This window comes from Corvus cornix, chromosome 24, assembly GCF_000738735.6.
Source record: "Corvus cornix cornix isolate S_Up_H32 chromosome 24, ASM73873v5, whole genome shotgun sequence".
Classification (NCBI taxonomy): Eukaryota; Metazoa; Chordata; class Aves; order Passeriformes; family Corvidae; genus Corvus; species Corvus cornix.
The window spans coordinates 5007483-5026000 of NC_046353.1; the positions used below are offsets into that span (position 1 = coordinate 5007483).

General features: G+C 41.9%; 1 protein-coding gene across 6 annotated transcripts in view; it reads right to left on the reverse strand.

Moving 5' to 3' along the window:
• PKNOX2 (PBX/knotted 1 homeobox 2) overlaps window positions 1–18518 on the reverse strand; it is an 85243-nt gene that overhangs the window by 8803 nt on the left and 57922 nt on the right. For all 6 annotated transcript variants that reach the window (XM_039564871.1, XM_039564866.1, XM_039564868.1 and 3 more), the window contains 3 exons: window positions 13475–13614; window positions 8887–9058; window positions 5472–5660 (listed from right to left, as the gene is read on the reverse strand). In XM_039564871.1, the coding sequence (XP_039420805.1) occupies window positions 5472–5660; window positions 8887–9058; window positions 13475–13614 (501 nt within the window). The remainder of the gene's footprint in view (window positions 1–5471; window positions 5661–8886; window positions 9059–13474; window positions 13615–18518) is intronic.

An 18518-nucleotide genomic window follows, 5' to 3' on the forward strand; every position in this document is an offset into this window, starting at 1 on the left:
GTGATGTGCAGTGACACTGGAAAAGGCAACCATGCAGATGTGATCAGGCTGGAAAAAGCTGCAGCTCCCTTTCTCCAGGGGGTAGAACTACAGAGATGGGAATCTGAATGCACCAAATCAATTCATGTTACACCAAGACGTGGCTGTGCTGTTCCATGGGGATTTGGGGCACTCTGTGTCCTCATCAATGCATTTCCCATCGTTGGGGGGGGGGCAAACCTGAGGTCTGTTCCTGTTTTCTCCTTCTCCCCATCACATCCATGCAACTTTTCCCCCATCAATCACTGCTGCTTTGCCTGTGCTGTCATTCTCTATAAATTTCATGCTTTTGCTATTAAAACCCCCTTATTGCACTTTCCCCTCCTGTGATGCCAAGTCCAAAATGTTGGACCCAATGCCTCTGCCACATGTTACTTTCGCTATTTTGGTTACCTGGAAATTTTGCTGCAATTGCTGTGAATTTTTCATTCGCTTCCCAGACATTCCTTTCCATAGCTGAATTAATTTAAAAAATGCAAATATGACCGTAAAATACTTGTACTTTTTTTTTAGTATTCCTTCCCCACCTCCAGTCCTCTGGGGGATGTGGTTTTCGGTTTGAGAAATGAGTATTTCTCAGGATATAGAGAGCAAAAATCAGTCTCTTTTGCACACTCTTGGATTTTGCCCTGGCTAAGCATCCAGCTAATAAAAACTGAAAATATTCATAAAAACCAAGTGTGGTCCAGGAGGACGCCAAAAAGCAGCCAGGTATGGCCAGGTGCAACCAGAGGTTTGGAGCAGCTTGAAGACCTCTAGTTTTCCTCCCCTGCCTTGTTTTTCCATGATTCTTCCTAAAGAAGAGCATCCAGAACACCATTTTTGGAAGTGCGTTGGGAAGAAGCAATTTGGAATATCAGAAAATGGGAACAAGAAACTGCTGTTTCCAGATACAGTGGCCAAAGCCATTTTCAACAGTATTTTGTGATGAAAAAATTGCCTTTGTTTTTGTGGTGCAGAGGAAAACTCTCCCAAAACATCTTCTCACTGGTGTCCAAAAAGGCAGAATATTGGTAATTACTAGAAAGAGCTATTGAAGGAATTAATGGTCTTTCTGCAACAGAACTGTGAAACCAAAATGACCCAATGGAAGTGGAGGCTCTGCCTTCAAATAAATATAGAGCAATATCTCCAAGAAGATTTAAAAAATATATTTTGCATACCAATTGCCTCAGATTGCAAATGTCAGCCAAATTCTATTCGGCTTGGTAGTTTTGCTGCAGTGGAAAATATTTTATATATTTTATATTTTGTATTTTGAGACTCAAGGAAGTTCATAGGAACCTAAAACAGTTTGGGTTGGAGGGGTCCTTAAAGCTCATCTCATTCCACCCCCCTGCCATGGGCAGGGACACCTTCCACTATCCCAGGTTGTTCCAAGCCCTGTCCAACCTCATCCTAGACATTTCCAGGGATGGGGCAGCCACAGCTTCTCTGGGCAACCTGTGCTGGTGAAGCACCACCCTCAAGTTGCAATGCTTTTGGCAATTTTGAAATCTGAGTGTGAAAAAAAATGCATCACTAGGTGTCTCTGCAGACTCACATCTCGGCACTGATCAATAGCAAAACATGATTTCTCCAAAATAAAAGTCAGTTTAATGAAGAAAAAGACCTGGGACATTGCACAAAAAGAACCCTTTCTTACAATAAGGCAAATGTCCAGGTGCCAGAAGGTAAGAAAGTGCTAAAATTCAGTGCTGCTTGAGCTGCTGTCCTTCCCCTTGTGCTTTGTGACACAGACATTCATTTTTGGGTGGTACACAATGTGTAAAAATATCTGTCTCATCCTAACTCTGAAAATTACTTGTGCCGGGGGAAATCGGAATTAGTTGGAGAAAAAAAAAGAAACCCATGGGTTTGCCAAGAAAGAGCTGGCCAAACTCAGACTCATGTAAGACGATTCATAAGGCTCCTTCGTGAATGGATGGGTGGATGGGGATGAGAAAAAAGTTGGCTTTAAATAACAGAGAAATCCAGGCTTGTTCACAGGGCAAACTTGGATAAATTAAGATTATACAGAGAAGCGCTGCATTGACTTCCACCAAACCAACTGTCGACCTCCAGCCAGCAGCAACCTGGGCTAGTGGATGATGGCCCTGCCCACAGCAGGGTGTTGGATCAAGATGGGCTTTAAGGTCCCTTCCAACCCACACCATTCTGTGATTCTGTGGAGAAGTAATTTGAGGAGAAGGAATGCTGCCCTGAAAATGCCCATTTAAACACTGCCAATCTGAAACAAGAGCTGAAAAATACAAAATTTGATTCCATTTAAATGTCCCTGGCAGTGCTGTGGTTCCCAGTGTGATTGGCTTTGCAACTGTTTTTTTCTTGCAAGTGGAGAGCAGTGAGGACCACTTTGATGTCGAAGGTGAAGTTAAGCATTGCATTAAATTGGGCTCCTCTCTCCACCATGAAAGAAGGATCTCCCCTCTTCCATCCTGGTCAGAAAAAGCTTAAAAAATATTCATTAAATAAAGGGAGGGGGCTAAAAAGAGCCCAATGAGCACTCAAGGTAGAGGAATGAAGCCAAGTGAAAAGCAACCAACAAAATTAGAACGGGAGTTGCTTGGTGGACTTGGAGGACAAAGAGGCTACGACTGAGTCACAAGACAAAGCAAAGCACAAAATGGAGAAAACAGAGTACAGAAACCCTTGTAAGGTAATGAAGGTTCAGAGGAGACTCATCACATGGGAAAACTCCATACTTGTCACCAAACTTGGCCAACACCAGGAATCATCTCTCAGCCTGGCAACATGAGAAGATTTCAGTCAAAATGCCTTGTTTGAGTGTTCTTTCATCTTCCCATCATCTCAGGCATTTTGTATCTCCAAAAATTCCTGCACTGTCCATTTTAGACAGCAGAAATAACAGCAGGCAAAGGACCATCCTTTTTGGATACACCAGGGAAATCCAACACTGAGTGTCCTGTGATGAAATTTTGACAGGTCCAGGCGTTGTTTTCCCACTTTTGGCTGATATCCTTGTTATTGTGTGTCCATAATTTTTTAAACATGTTCTGTGGTAAGAAACTTTGCCAAAACCTGAAATATTTCACTTTCACAACAAACTTGGTGTATCTCCTCACAAAATGATTGACACTCCTTCCAAACCCTAAGAAAATCTATTTGCTGGGAAACCTCCTTCATTGATACTAATTACATTCCATTATTTAGATTTTTTTGAAATCCTAAATTAATGGCCCATTTGCTCTTGCACCTTCCCTGAGCATGAAACCAATAGGCTGATAATTAGAGAAATCATCCCACTTGCCATTTTTTAAACACTGATCCTGTGATTTTTCAGCTCTCTGGAGCATCCTTAGCCTCCAAAACTCAACTGATGGACATAGAGCATTTCCACCCTTTTTTTTTAAGCCTTATCCATGCAAACTCAAGTGTACTGAATGAGTTGAAGTACTCGGGCACTTGACATGGCTTAGTTGGACACAGAAAATGTTTGCCATGGTATTGTCACTGGTATGTCATCCTCATCCCATGAGCAGATGAGATGGTGGCTCTTTCATGGTCCATCACCATGAATATTTCAGCTCCACCTGCTGAAAATCCCTTCATGGCTGAGCGAACATTTCCCCTCCAGTTGGGTCTTTCCTGGGTGTGTTCCCATTTATTTAGCAACTGCCTCCAAATCCTCACTTGAATTCCTCAACTTTCAAGTCTTGCCCAGAAGGAAAATGTCAGCAGCTCTGGGTTTCCAGGAATCAGAAGCACTCGGTACCTCTCCATGGGCTTGATTATTTTCCAAAGACTTGTGCTAATTTTCTGATATGATCCCCACCTCTTTGTGAGACACTAAATCCTCATTACTTTTCCTGACCGATGCATTCTAATTAGATCAACACTTTAAAAAAAAAAAAAAAAAAGGAAGGAGGAGGGAAAAAAATTCACAATAGCCACAGGACGGCTTTCCATCTCATTAACTCCCTCACTTATTATTTTCATGAAAATTACTGATAAAAAACGTGCATCTCCATTTGCTGGGACCGGGAGCTTTGTCGGCTCATATCTAACATCTCTCTCATCACCCGGGATGTGAGCTGTTGCCATGGCAATGCACAATAATAGAAACTAATAAATTACAAACGAGATGCTCGTTGAGCAATTATTGTTCTCTTTTATGCAAGTGTCTTGCTAATTTTGATCATAAGGAATGCTTCCATAAAGCAGCGAAGGGATAATACATCTATTTCTAGAGATTATTAGGATATAGAGTGAGGATGGGGTTTCTTAGATCAATGATTAAGTGGTTTGGTGCTTTCAGGGAACCCAAATAAGAAATGGAACTTTTCTGGGGGGCTTTTCCCTCATCACATTTGGAGCTTCAAACTCAGCAGCACCTGGAGCTGAGCTACTAAAAAGGGTATTTTTTTTCCTTTCCACCACCTTAAAATGCCCCAAAAGCACTAAGAAGGCCCCACCACCTGCCTCCTTTTCAGGGAGAACCCCAGGAGCTTCCTGGGTTATTTTGGGTTCGCTGCAGTTATTTCTGGTGGGATTGTGCAACCCTAACTTCCATTTTTCTATCCCAAAAACCACATGTCTGAGAGAGAGAAACCCCCTAGGGCAACACAATATAGCATCAAGTTTTTTGGGGTGCAACCAGCCAAGGTTTATTCCCTGCACTGCAGATGCACGTGAAAACCCCAACCCATGGGCAACTTCTTTTCTGAATATTGAGTTACAGTTCCTCATTTTGCCCCAAAAGCCACCAAGGTTCAACTTGGTTTGGCTCATTCAGTTGATATTTCTGCAGTTCTCCGGCATTTCCTTGTACTCCTCCACTATGCTTGAGGCACCAAATGTCTTCTTCTCCCAGCTAAAATCCAAATCATGCAAAAGAAGTCAAGGGAATGTCAATCATGCTGGGAGAGAACTGCAAGATCTGCTGAGACACAAAAAGGAGCAGTGAAGCCAGAAAGGGTTATCTGAGACCCAAAAATCTGTTGAGCTTCCTTGAAACAAAAAGGGAAAGAGAAGCAGTGAAGAGAATCTTGATGTTTCTGTCCCTCCTGCCAATAAATAGGATTTTTTCACAAAAAAATGCAACTTTCTTGTTCATATTCCCATGCACTTGCACGGCTTCCTTCCCCTCACATTTAATTGCTGCAGCTTTACAGTTTAGGAGTCCTTCACTCTCTCTTTTGCAGAGCCACAAACATTGGGGTCGCAGCTCTGCCAACCCATGAGAAAAAGGACATAAAAAATATAAGATAAGAAAAAAAAGTCACCACAACAGCATTTATTGCACTCTATGAGCAAGATACAGGATTTGTTGTTTTAATTCTTGAGGATGGACTCCGATGACTTTTCAGGAGGCCACAACTCCTGCAGATCAAGTCTGAAACCTTGCTGGCCCAACTCCCTGCTGGCCAGTGTGCAACAGTGGTGATTAGAGAGGAATTTTAAGGCATTACCTGGGGGTGGAGGCTGATGGAGGAGGGGTTGGGGGAGTAGGGCCCCCCCAGGTCATTCCTGAGTAGGTTGTCGCTGTGCATCTTGGTTTTGAGGCAGGTGATGTAACGGTTGCAAAAGTCCTTGCACAACTCATTGACCTTCTCCAACTCCAGGAGGTGGATGCGCAGCACCTGGATCGCCTTCACCATCTATGCAAGGGCACAAAGTTAAAATCAATATTCTCCCCCAAAATCCAACGTAGAGCTGATCCCTACAGCAGAATGTAATTCATTTCCTTTCTCAACACACCAAAAAAATCAACATTCTTGCCCAAAACCCATCCCAAAGCCCGTCCCTCTGCATGTCTGCATTTCTTTTCCTTGCCCATCAATCATAACCCTGGAATCCAAGAGGAAAAAACTCACCAAATTCACCAAGTTCACCATTGCCTTCATGGGAATTGCTCCCCGTGCCCAAAAAAAAGTACAAGCCAAACCCCTCGTTGTTGAAAAGTGTTTGGTTATTCTCTGGAGGCCACTTCTTGTAACAAGATTACGGGGCTGCAACTCAGCCGTGAGCTGTTGCCGGTGCAAAGCCTGGGCCTCATTAAAACGTACCCCATAAACCTTAAAAAATTTACACATAAAACATTCCTCTCACCGAGCTGAAACCTTAAGTTTTACAGCCGCTGTTTGAAATCTTGCATAATATATAAAATTTCAGCTATTCACTCCGGGGCAATAAATCCGGTTTTATGTAACAAAGCGTCTTTGCATTTCAAAGGGTGTTTTTAACTTGCAAATTTTAGTGGTCATCTTTACAAACTGCAAGTTGCCATGGTTGGGAAACATCCTGAAAAATCCAGGGCCAAACTCCAGTGGCAGCTCCATGATGGAGAAAGTGAATTTTTGGTTGGTGAACAACAGGGGTGATGGGTTGCTGCTGGAAAGATCTTTTATTTAGCTTTTTTTTTTTTTTTTTTTTTTTTTTTTTTTTTTTTTGCTATTTTTTTCTGGGTTTCTTTTCCCTCCTCCACAGTTGACGCAGGCAAAGCACAAGGTGGAGGTGTCGTGCCCAGGATTTCCACATCCTCCCAAGGCTCACCGGCCATGAAAGTCAATATTCAAGGGCAAAGGCAAGAAGACCTGACACATATATGTAAAAAAATAAATCTCTCAATTATCTCAGCTCATTTGCTTAGGGTCTCATTTTATGTCCCTGCTCCGCTGCGTCGTATATCTGTCCGGATAAAGAGTTACAGTCCGATGGCGTACGTGCGCGGGGTTGTAAAAAATACAGATGCTGAATTAATTGACTGTGTGGCACTCGGCAGCTGATTGAGTTGATAATGGTGAGATCTGACCTTTTTCTAATTTCTAATTATGTGCATCTTGGCAGTGAGGAATACATGACTCTTATTCTAATGATAGCTAATGCCACTGGCCTTTTCATCCCTGCTTTGCCTTCACCAATTTCTGGCAAACCGGTGGCGTTAAAAAAAAAAACAAAACACAACACCCAAAAATTAACAACACCAAAAAAAAGGACAGTGTAAATAGGGGGAAAGCATCAGCTCAAGGACAGCTTGAAATGTTCTGATTTGAGCACTGCAAGACTTTTAAAGCCAAAATTCCCTTCAACTAGTGCCTCCCACCAACAGGAATGTGCTTCTCCAGCATCACATTACCCATCTCCTCTGTCTCGATGCAGGTTGCTCACACAGAGGTGGATGGCTCCTCCTTTTTTGGAGTTCTGGGCATTGGATAGAATACATACATCCAGCTACGTGCTAGAACTGGGACACACCCACATACACAGAGATACGGATCTACAAAAAGACTTAGCAATAGATACATATGAATAGGGATGTATCAAGTGCTGCAAGGTTATACATGGGATCAATCCAACTGCCCATGGCCAAATTTCACCTTGGCAGCAAGAGCTGCTTCAGAATACGTCCAAAAAACACGACTGGTGTGTTGTGGGGTTTTTTTTAGAAACCACAAAAAACATAGCCAGTGTGGATGAATTTCCTGCACTATTTGCTGGTGATGTTTCACCTTGAAATGTACAGAAATAGGTTTTCCTTTCCCAAAATTTTAGATCTTTGGGGTTTTTTTTCGCTTCACCTGGCTCCATTTCTCTCCTCCTGATAGAGCATTACACCCATTTTTATGCAATTTAATGCAATGGGGGGTTGTTGATGCACATCAGCATTTGTTCAGTCCAAAAACAAATAATCCAAAATATTGGTTGGGTTGTTTGGTTCTTTTTTTTGATTGCTTGTCCCAGAGCGATTTCTATTCTTGACTACAAGTTATTGCAAAATGGGTTTAGCAATATGCAGAAGGGGCTTTGCATGGCCTGCAAATTTTTTGGAGGGCATTCTGCAGACTCTTGGCTTAGGGATGTTAAAACATTCTCCTCCACAAGCTGAAATCAGGCACAAACCTGTGGCATTTGTCTTCACCTTGAAATCATCTCTTGCTTTTTTAGAAAAAACAGTAGCTCTTGCACGTAGGTGAGTTTTGCTAGTTCTTCCCTTTGTGATATGTCATCATTCAAAATCACCTCCTTGATATCTGTAACACTTAAAAAAAGTAACCTGTGAATTGCCTGATTTTGCTTCTTTTCTGTGGAAGTCCCTCTGCTACATCTCCCAGGGGACACATAACCCCCAGGGAAGGTGTTTTGCTGTTTGCATCATCAGAGGTGCACAGAATTGCCTCTTCAGACCTTGAAAATTCGCTTGTTGAGCATCAGAATGGTGCCATGAACTTGTCTACCCACATGTTTGCCGTGGAGGCCACGTTTGGATGCTTTCTGGACAAAATAATGGGATTTGGGGATATTTCCCGAGGTCTACGCAAGAGAAATCCCAAGCAGAGTCTTCTGAGGCACCTTCCAGCAGCAATGGATGGAGTAGGAAATTTGAGCTGATGTGGCAGAGAATGCACCAAAACCGGTCCAAGTGTTCCAAACCGCTGATATCCATTACCTTATGGAAAAAGTAATTATTGTGCTCTGCTTCTAGGACATGAGCTGGCCATGACACTTCAAACCAGATGGTGCCAGATGAGAATGCTGACACTAGTGCACGTTGCACCGAACAGCAGTAATTCCTACAGAGATTGCAAGTTTTGGGGCACAAACCAGCCAGAGATCTTGGCTGCTTTCAGGAACCTCGTTGACCCCATGGAGGTTGTGTGGGAAAATTAGCCAAAAGGGGGCAGAGGGGTTGTTCTTACACGGGATCTTCTGGAAAATGTCTCAGAGAAGGTCCTGGAGAAGGTTTCACAAGGTCTGTGGAAAACATTGCCAAGATGACCAGCACTACAGAGCCCATGGACATGGTGGTAGATCTTCATTTGTTCCTCACCCCCTACCTTTTCAACACCCCCCAAAAATCATCTGCCAAGCCCCAGCTGCCTGTACCAGGTTGTCCAGCTCGGGGTCATCACTGAAGAAGGGCTTGTGCTCCTGCTCCTGCTGGTGGACAAAGTTCTCGATGTCGACATCGAAGCTGGCCGAGGTGATGCACTCAGAGCCCTGCGTCGCCTGCTCACACTTCTCAAAGAGCAACGTCAGCAGTGGGAACAGCGGGTGCCTGCAGAGGACAAAGGAGACCACCCATAACACCCACTATTTTAGGTCCCATGTCCATCTTTACCCTACATCATTTATCCATCCATCCATCCATCCATCCGTCCATCCATCCATCCATCCATCCACCTACCACCCATCCATCCATCCATCCAACCATCCATCCATCCATCCATCCATCATCCATCCATCCATCCATCATCCATCCATCCATCCATTTCCTCCCAGTCTGTAAGAACCTAGTGGTGCAAACCTCACTCTCTGGTCACACTGGAAGTGCTCCCTCTAGATCTCTTTCAGCAACAAAAAAAAAAGCTTAAAAATTGTAAAATTCGCTATCTCTGCCATCAGGCAATGGCTGGTTCCAATGTCTGGGTGTTTTCCATCATTGCACCAAAGCATTTCCTAAATAGGCAAAAAGGCTGTGTCTTGGACATAGCCAAGATGTCCTGGAGCCATCTGCTGTCCCAAGTGGCTTTTCCTTTCAAGGATGGACATCAGCCCCTCCTCATCAATGGTAATATTTTACCTCAAAATGTCTCTGTTGGTTGGAGTTGGTGGTGGGGACTTCTATCTGCCTGCAGCATCCTATGGACCAACCTTGTTACGGGCTGCTCCTCCACCAAGAGGTCTCTTTGCACCTCTGACAAGTCCACAAAGATGGCTCAAATCCCACTTCCTTCTTACCATGAGATTTTGAAAACGAAGATTTATAATTCTTCTTGAAATTGACAAATCTTGCCAATGATGATGCTAAATTGATGCAATATAAAATGCAAATGCACACACAGCACCAGAGCACGTGGACACTGTGGGGATGAAGACCACGGCTTAGTGCAAGCCTCAGTAAGCCTCTCCAGCTCAGTGCAAATTAAAATCAAAAGTGTTTTATGGAGTCTTTCCGGGTGGAAATGCAAAATGCTCCTGCAGGAATGGTCTCCCACAGCACTCCAGTTATCCGAGCACAATGGGATCGGCTCCGCCATCTTATCTCCAAAAGATGGCCCAAAAGATGATTATGAATCACTTCCTTACAGCCTTTTTGAGTCAGAGTCAGGCGAAGGGGTTAAACCCCTTGGCTAAGTCTTCATTTGCAGCCGCTAATACCACAGCATATTATAGTTTAATCTGTCCTGATCCTGGTTTAATGCAAGATTCACCGAGGCTGGAGTAGAGAACGGAGAGGGGGGGAAATCATTTCATAATTTCAGTAGCCCCGCTGGAGCTTAGCCAAGGGATATGAAAGGCAAATTCCAGGCGGCAGGTTGAATTATTGGGACTTATGAACTGGTGGCACCGCAGCAGGTGCCTGCTGCCATTTCCAGAGCCGCTCCATCAATTAGGAGCAGAGGCATGGAATTACCCCAAGGATGGGGGTCTGGGGAGGGGAGAAGCAGATTGCAGCCCCTGAGCAATTTGTAGCCCCTTTTCTTTGCGGGGTTGCATTGACCAAGGGGGGATTAAGGCCGCTGCCAGCATCACCCCGTGCTCCTCAGTATGGGGACAGTGCTGCTATGGGCCCCCAGGAATGTTTTTGGGGCTGGCAAGGAGTAGGAGGGGGAGGCACATGGCTGAGGGGAGAATGGTTTGCTTTTCAGCTGAAAACGAAACGGAATAAAAAATTTAAAATTTAAGAGGGAATAAAAAGAAACGAAGTAGAATCCGATCCAATCGAATCCATCGATAAATAAAAATAAAATTAAATGAAACAAAATAAGAAAATAAACAAAAACACAAAAAAAATAACATTAAAAAACATTAAACAAAAGAAATAAAATATAACGCAAGGGGAAATTAGGGGGTTGAGACCCCCAGGGATGGGTTAAGGGAGGGCACTGAGGGCACTCTCTGAGTGCAGTCTCAAGGACTGTTGGAATTTGGGGTTTTGCCATGAGATTTATGCTGGATTGTTGTGGAATTTGGGGGTTTTTTTTTCATTTTTGCATGAGAAAAAACCCATCCCAAACCACCTTTTTCTCCATTGCCAGCCTTTCTGTGGCCACACCACACAGAGGAAAGGACGGCCCACCATGGCAGGTGGAGGCTTTGCCATAAAAATTGGGAGCCCCTTTTGGCTATGAAATTTGCAGGGGGGGAATAGATGGATATCCAGAATGCACAGGGGAATCAGGAGGATTTTCCCCACTGTGGGTGTTGCGGAGGTGGAAAACCACCCCAGTGGCATGAAGGAGAGTTTTGGGGTAGAAAAATCTGCTTTTGCTGATTATGGTTTTGCAAAAAAAACGTGTTTTGTTTAGTTGGTTTGTTTTTTTTTTTTGCCAGGGAATCCTCCAAATGAAAGGGCTGAACCAGCACTGACATTTTCCTGCAGGAGAGAGGTCGTTTGCAGCCACTAATAAAAAGGATTCGACACGGGCTAATAAAGAGGAATGAATTCCTCTAATGGCCTAATTTCCCACCTTCAGCCGGGTTTGAGCCAGTGGCACAGCGGGCACATCACAACAGGAATTTTATTTTTTTCACCCCTTTTCCCCTAAAAAAAACCCCAAACAACCCAAAACAAAACAAAACAAAATGAAAAAAAAACCCACCACCAAAAAAAAGCCACACAAAAAGCCCCCCACCAAACTTAACGCAAAGAAATCCAGCCATTTCCCACTTGGAAAAATCCAATTTGTGGTGCTCGGGTGGTTTAAGCATCATTTCCCTTCAGGAGCATCATCTTTTCTGGTCCAAAATCCATTGGGAAGTCCCAGCCCCGCTGTTGCATAAAGTCACGAAAACACTTTAGCTGGGAGAAAATTGCAGACGAGAAGTGCCACTGCTGGACCAGTCCCTGCCAAGCTGCTCCCACACCAAGAAGGGTGGGGAAGGATTTCTTTTTTTCCCTTTTTTCTACTTTTTCTAACGGGTGATAAACCTCCTGCTAGGGCATAAAACCCGGCAGGGTGACTTGTCCATCGGTTTTTATATTTCCCATCACACTTTCCCAGCAATTTCCTTCCAGCTTGATCGACCGACGCTTACGGCCGATGCCTTCTGCCTTGGTGCAATTATTGAAAATTAACAAAATTCCATTGTTTGGGGTGGTGGGAAATGGACCTAGGAGAGCTAAGAAAATCCTTGTGTGCATTTGATACCTAATGACATATCCATCATCCATTTTAACCACTGGATAGGGGAATATTCAGCAAAAAAAGGGATAATTGTATGTAAATATATAACATATTACAAAACATATTGTAGTGTATACTCATTTTATATAAAAACATATTTGTGGGGTTGTTTTGGCTACTACCCAAAAATAAGCATCCAGGTTTGGGCAGTAAGTGCACACATGGAACTAGACAACAAATTTCTCCCCACTTTTCTGGGGGGAATACCTCCCATAAGGTGTTTTTTGCATGTCTTTGACCTTCCAATCAAGGCTGTGAAAACTCCAAGGGTGAGGTTTGGTTTTTTTCCTCTATCCCACAAATGCTGCAGAACTCCTCACAGAAGGGCAAAAAAAAGGTGCTTTTGTCCTCAAATGGCTTCTTTTGCTTTGAGAAAATGATTTCCATCCTTGGGAGACCTGAAGCTAATAATCCTTTGTGTTTTCCTGGGAAAGGGTGAGTTCATTCCATACTTTCATCCACCTTTTCAGACCTTTCAGCCTTGTACTATTTGAATATTTGGAGTACAAATATTTTAATTCCTTCAAGTCTAAGCTGCAATTTTTTCATTCACAAGCCCCCACAGCCCTGGTCATTGATAGGAGGTTAATCCTTAACCTTAAACTTTAATCCTAAATATATTAGAATACTGTTACTCTTAGATCATTGCTACATGTTCTAATATTGTAAATGATCACATATCACCTGTATAATTACGTATTACTTATATAATTATACTGTTTACATCATTAGAATATTACGTACAGCAGTTACACAATAACATTACTGCATCTTTTACAATATCATATATTATTACCCCCAAATTGACAAAAAAGGGATGGGAGGGGCCATCCATCCCTTGCCCATCACTGCCCACATCCTGCACAGATGCACGAACTGCACATTTCAGGTTAATGTGGGACTTTACTCCTTGTTCACCCCAAATCACACGGCTTTGCCCCTCAAAAAGGTTAATTTGGGGCAGTTCTTAGAAGATGAATATTTTGAAGGGGCAGACACGCTGCAGAACAAAGTCCACGAAGGAGCTCCATCACCATGCGTTATAATCAATGGTTATTATTGCTAAAAAGGAGCTAATTGCTAATTCCCCCCTTCCTGTGTGTTAATTAATGCATTAGAAGAATAGCAGATTAATAATGCATAATAATAACGAATGCATCAACGAGCCGATCCAGTAACCAATGCATTAATTAATGCATCGCTGAATTGATGCAACAATCCTGCATTATAATAATGAAACCATTAATTAAAATGCATTAATGAATGCAATTATCTTGCATCACCTGTAGACAGCCCTCTTGTCGGCCTCCAGCTGCGCCTGGGGGTCGCCGCCCGCGGCCGGCACCGGCGTGTTGGCAGCCGCCGCTGGCGTGGTGAGATGCACAGGCTGGGCTTTGGTGGGCTGCTGGGCTGTGGCTGTCATCTGGGGAGGGCAGGGAATAAAGGAGAGAGGAAGAAAAGAATATCAGATCCAATAAAAATAGGGTTTGTTGCACTTTTCCACGCCTTCTGCATGGTGTTTTGGAAGTTCGGGACGCAGCGCTCTATTGGGGCTCTGTGCAGGGTGGGTTTGGGGGAGGTAAAACATGCACAGGCATTTTATCTTTGCCTGGAAAGAGAAGGCTTAGGGTTTTACCACATTTTTCCCCACTTTTTCCACTTTTCACGAGGGGAAAATAGAGAAAAAAGTCCCCCCATCTTTATTGTGTGGGGTAATTTAGGAAGGGTTGTTTCACACGAGTCCCAGATTAAATCAGCTGCAACGCTTTGGTTTGCCAAGAGCTTTTTCAAAGCAGGTATTACTGTCTAGACACAGTCATTTTCAATTTTATCCCAAAATTAGGTGTGCCTCTTCCAGCTCACCAAGCCCAGCAATGACTCATCTCAGAGCTGGGAGAAGACAGCCAAAAAAAATCACACTTTTTTTGGTGCCCGTGCCCAAATCACCCAGCTTTAGCCCCGGTGCTGTCGACACATCCCGGGAATGTGCTGTGCAATAAATCATCCTGCCACAAACATTGTGTTTCTTTTAAAAACAGCAGCGATTTTAGGTAAATATAAATCTTTTAGATGGGAGATGTGCCTGTGCCATTGCTCCTGAGAATGCCTGAGCGTCCTCCCAGCATCACCCCAAAAGTGCCACCCTCTGGAACAGGGTAAAAGCTGTTCAGGGGCAGTTTGCACTTAAAACCATCAATTCCATTAAAAAAACTCCGAATGATTTGCTGTCAGCCTTCAGACAGGTCCAACGTGGGCTCCGTGTTATCCTCACAAGATTCCGTTAAAAAAAAATTTCAGGGAGAATTCGAAACGCTTGGGGTTCAAATGCATCAGCAGCACCCCAAATCCAGCAGTTTTAGCCTAAAATCCCAGTGGAAAATTATTTCAGAGTGGTCAGTTTGCTTGCTTCGCTGTTGAAATTTGTCAAAAAATGAGTATTTGCCTATTTTTACTGGTAAATGTTCAGTTGTCCCTCAAGGCACAGAGCAAAAGGAAGCTCTGGCTCTTTCTAAATATGATATATATAATTTATTTATTTGTCTAATATACTTATTTCTATGTCTATATATAATTATATATTATCTATATTTATATAATGTTTCCTCCTGTCTGTGTTTTGACATAAATATTATATATTATTTATTTGTCTGATACACTAATGTATTTATTTCTGTGTTTATATAGAAATGGGCTTATATGTAGTTTTCATTTATTTGTCTAACATGCCTCTAAATTTATTTGTGATTATTAATATAGAAAAATGTTCATATACACAAATTATCGTGTCATTAATTAATGTAAATGCATACATATGTATATTTATACACAAATATGTAAAACTTTGTAAACCCAAGCTGGACCAAAATCATGACACCTTTTGCTTTTAAAATGTTTGCCTTTAATATCTCCAGCCTGACCTTTTGCTGTCGCTTTTTTCCCACTTCTTTTTCTTTTCAATCTCCTTTATTGTTCATAACTCCAAAGTTGGGCTCCAGCACCTGCAAATTCACTTGGTGCTATTTCATTTCCAACTCTCCCAACTCTCCCGACAGGTTCCATTTCTGTCCCTCCTCCCTTCCCTGGTGCTAAAGAAATGAGTGAAATTTGGGCTTCGCTTCCCCTTCTGATCCCAGCAGTTTGGATTTCTCTTCCTTCCCCCCTCATTTTCCATTTAAAACCCAGATGCCAACAGATCTCGGGATGCTCCAGCCATGCCACTGAATATCTCCTCATCCTCTTTCCCTTTCCCCCCTTTTTTGTCCCTATTATCTCCATGGAAAATTACATTTATGCAGGGAAAAATGGCTTTTTCCCCCAACATTTTCCCTTTTTTTTTATCCCCCCTCATCACACTTATTTACCAGGATTCCAAAGCCCTTTTTGCATCCTGCCAAGCTGACTATTTCCAGCCAAGTCTGCAACTAATTGAGCTATTACCCAAAAAAAAAAAGCCTCCTCTGGGGCTGCTCCGAAGCCATTACCTCACCTTGGACTAAGGAAAAGAATAAAAAATAAGTAAAAATAATTCCAAGTCCATGGAAAAAGAGGTGAGAGGATGCTGGGATGGGGGGATTTGCAGCTGAATAGGGAGGAAGGAAAATACAGAGCCAAAAATGGCATTTGGGGGAGCAGGTGGGGATAAGAAAGGAGGGAAAAGGCAGCAGGTTCCTGGTAGTGGGAAAATGGGGAAAATAGGGGGAAATATTTGGGCATAAAACTTGTAAACATTGATAAAAAATGCAGGTGGGTTTTGGTTTTTGGTTTTTTGTTTCCCCTGGAAAATGGCCAAAAATAGTTGCAGGAGGGGGAAAAAAAAGGTGAACAAAAAAGGAAAATAAAAAGTACAAAAAAGTTACGTTCAAAAAGCAGCAAAAAAGTGAAGAAAAAATTCTAATGATGACAATAATTATGGAAACTGTGAAAAATTCGTTAAAATATGCTTCAAATATGTTCAGAATGTGTTTACAAATACACTGGAAAATTTTTAAAATGTTACAAATATGTTCAAAGATGTACAAATTAAAAAATGTTTTATAAATATGTTAAAAATTTATTTAAAGCATAGAAAAATGTAAAAAATATGTTTGCAATTACGTAAGAAACCAAAATGCTTTCAAATGTAGAAAATACATTAAAAGATGCTAAAATGTTGAAAAAAAATTTAAATTATGTTAAAAATGTCCTTTAAAATACATTTTAAGTGAAGAACATGGGGAAAAATGACAAAAGGCTTTAAAGATGAAAAAAAAATTGTAAAAAAAGAAAGCAACAGTGAAATTTTAAAAGTAATACAAAAATAGTAAAAAACCATTTCAAAATCCCTGAGTTTTTGCAAAGCTCCTGGGTCGAGCAGATGTTTTTGAGATGCTGTTTGCTCGATGCTGCCCGAGCTGTGTATGACATCGCTGGGTTTGGGTATTGCACATTTCTGGGGTTCAGAAATGTAATCCACAAACTACAAATTCTCAAATTATCAATTCCCAAATTACAAATTCCCACATTACAAATTTCTGGGGTTCAGGGATGACATTGCTGGGTTTGGATCTAACACATTGCTGGGGTTCAGGGATGTAATCCACAAACTACAAATTCCCAAACTACAAATTCCCAAATTACAAATTCCCAATTACAAATTCCCAATTTACAAATTCCCAAATTACAAATTCCCAAATTACAAATTTCGGGGATTCGGGGATGACATTTGTGGGTTTGGATCTAATACATTGCTGGGGTTCAGGGATGTAATTCACAAACTACAAATTCTCAAATTATAAATTCCCAAATTACAAATTTCTGGGGTTCGGGGATGACATTTGTGGGTTTGGATCTAACACATTGCTGGGGTTCAGAAATGTAATCCACAAACTACAAATTCTCAAGTTATCAATTCCCACATTACAAATTCCCACATTACAAATTCCCACATTACAAATTCCCAATTACAAATTCCCAATTACAAATTCCCACATTACAAATTCCCACATTACAAATTTCGGGGGTTCAGGGATGACATCTGGGGGTTTGGATCTAACACATTGCTGGGGTTCAGGGATGATATTTCTGGGCTTTTCCCTTCTTTTGGAAGGTCTCTGCTGATATTGGTGGCTGCTCCTGGGCTCCAGGGGGGCTTCCCACAGGTTTCAATGCCATAATCCCCCTTCTTTAGATTTTATTTTGGCCAAAGACATCATGTGCAGAGAGCAAATCCCCTAAATCATCATTTACCCCATTCTTTAGTGTTTTGCTGGGAAATTCCTCCACTGCCATCATACATGAGCCCAAAAACCTGCTGAGGACACCAGGAACTGGGGGGGGTTTGTGGCTCCTACTGAAAAATCACAATCTCCACCCAAATTTTAACCTGTGACTTTTTCAAAACTGATTTTATAAATAAAAAGATAGAGCTACGTTAGTAAATTTTTATTTTTGTCCCTGTTACAACCACCTAGAAAGCACATTTTAGGGGGAGGAGGAGAGGAGGAAAGATACTTTTATCGCTTTCTGTGTTGCAAATTATAAAAAATCAACTTCTCCATTCAATCTTTAATTTTTTTTCAATATATATTTATAGAGTAAGTTATTTATTTATTTATTTATTTGTCATTTTTGTCCCTATTGTAACCACCTGGGGGGAGGGGGAAGATGCTTCTTATCATTTTCCGGGGTGAAATTTATGAAAAATTAACATCTCCACCCAATTTTTTAGCAACACTTTTTCTTAAATGTTTTTAAAATAAGCAAATAAATAAATAAACAAATAATTCTCCCTTCCTCCCTATTTTTGGCCCTGTTGTGACCACCTAAGGAGCATTTTTTGGTAGGGCAAAGCTGCTTTCACCACTTTTGGTGCTAAAAATACCTATTTTTAAAACAACCTCTTTTTGCCAATGAAATGGCTGAAGACTCTTCCTCAGCTTTTTGCTTTAATTCATTACAGGAAACTGGTTTTTATGGAGACTAATTTTCAACAGGTAAAGTACTCAAGGAGTGCAGCCATGCTTGGTGTAAAAGATGCTCCACGTTACACTCCTGTAACAGATTCCAGTGATGAATGAAGCATTTTTTCCTTCCAAAAGGCAACTTTTCCCATAATTTTTGCTTTTTTTTGCATGTTTCTGACAGTGAGGCTGACAGCTTGCACAGCCTCTGCTGTAAAACCCGAATGCAAAGCTCCCCAAATCCCTTTTTTTAGCACTCTTCTCCCCAAAGTGGTTCCCTTGATGAGGAGGAGCTCATTGTATCTCTGATAATCAATAATATTTTCGCTTATCACCAGTCCCCTCCATTTCTTCCCCATCTTTGGGGAGAAGAAATTTGTGTAATTTG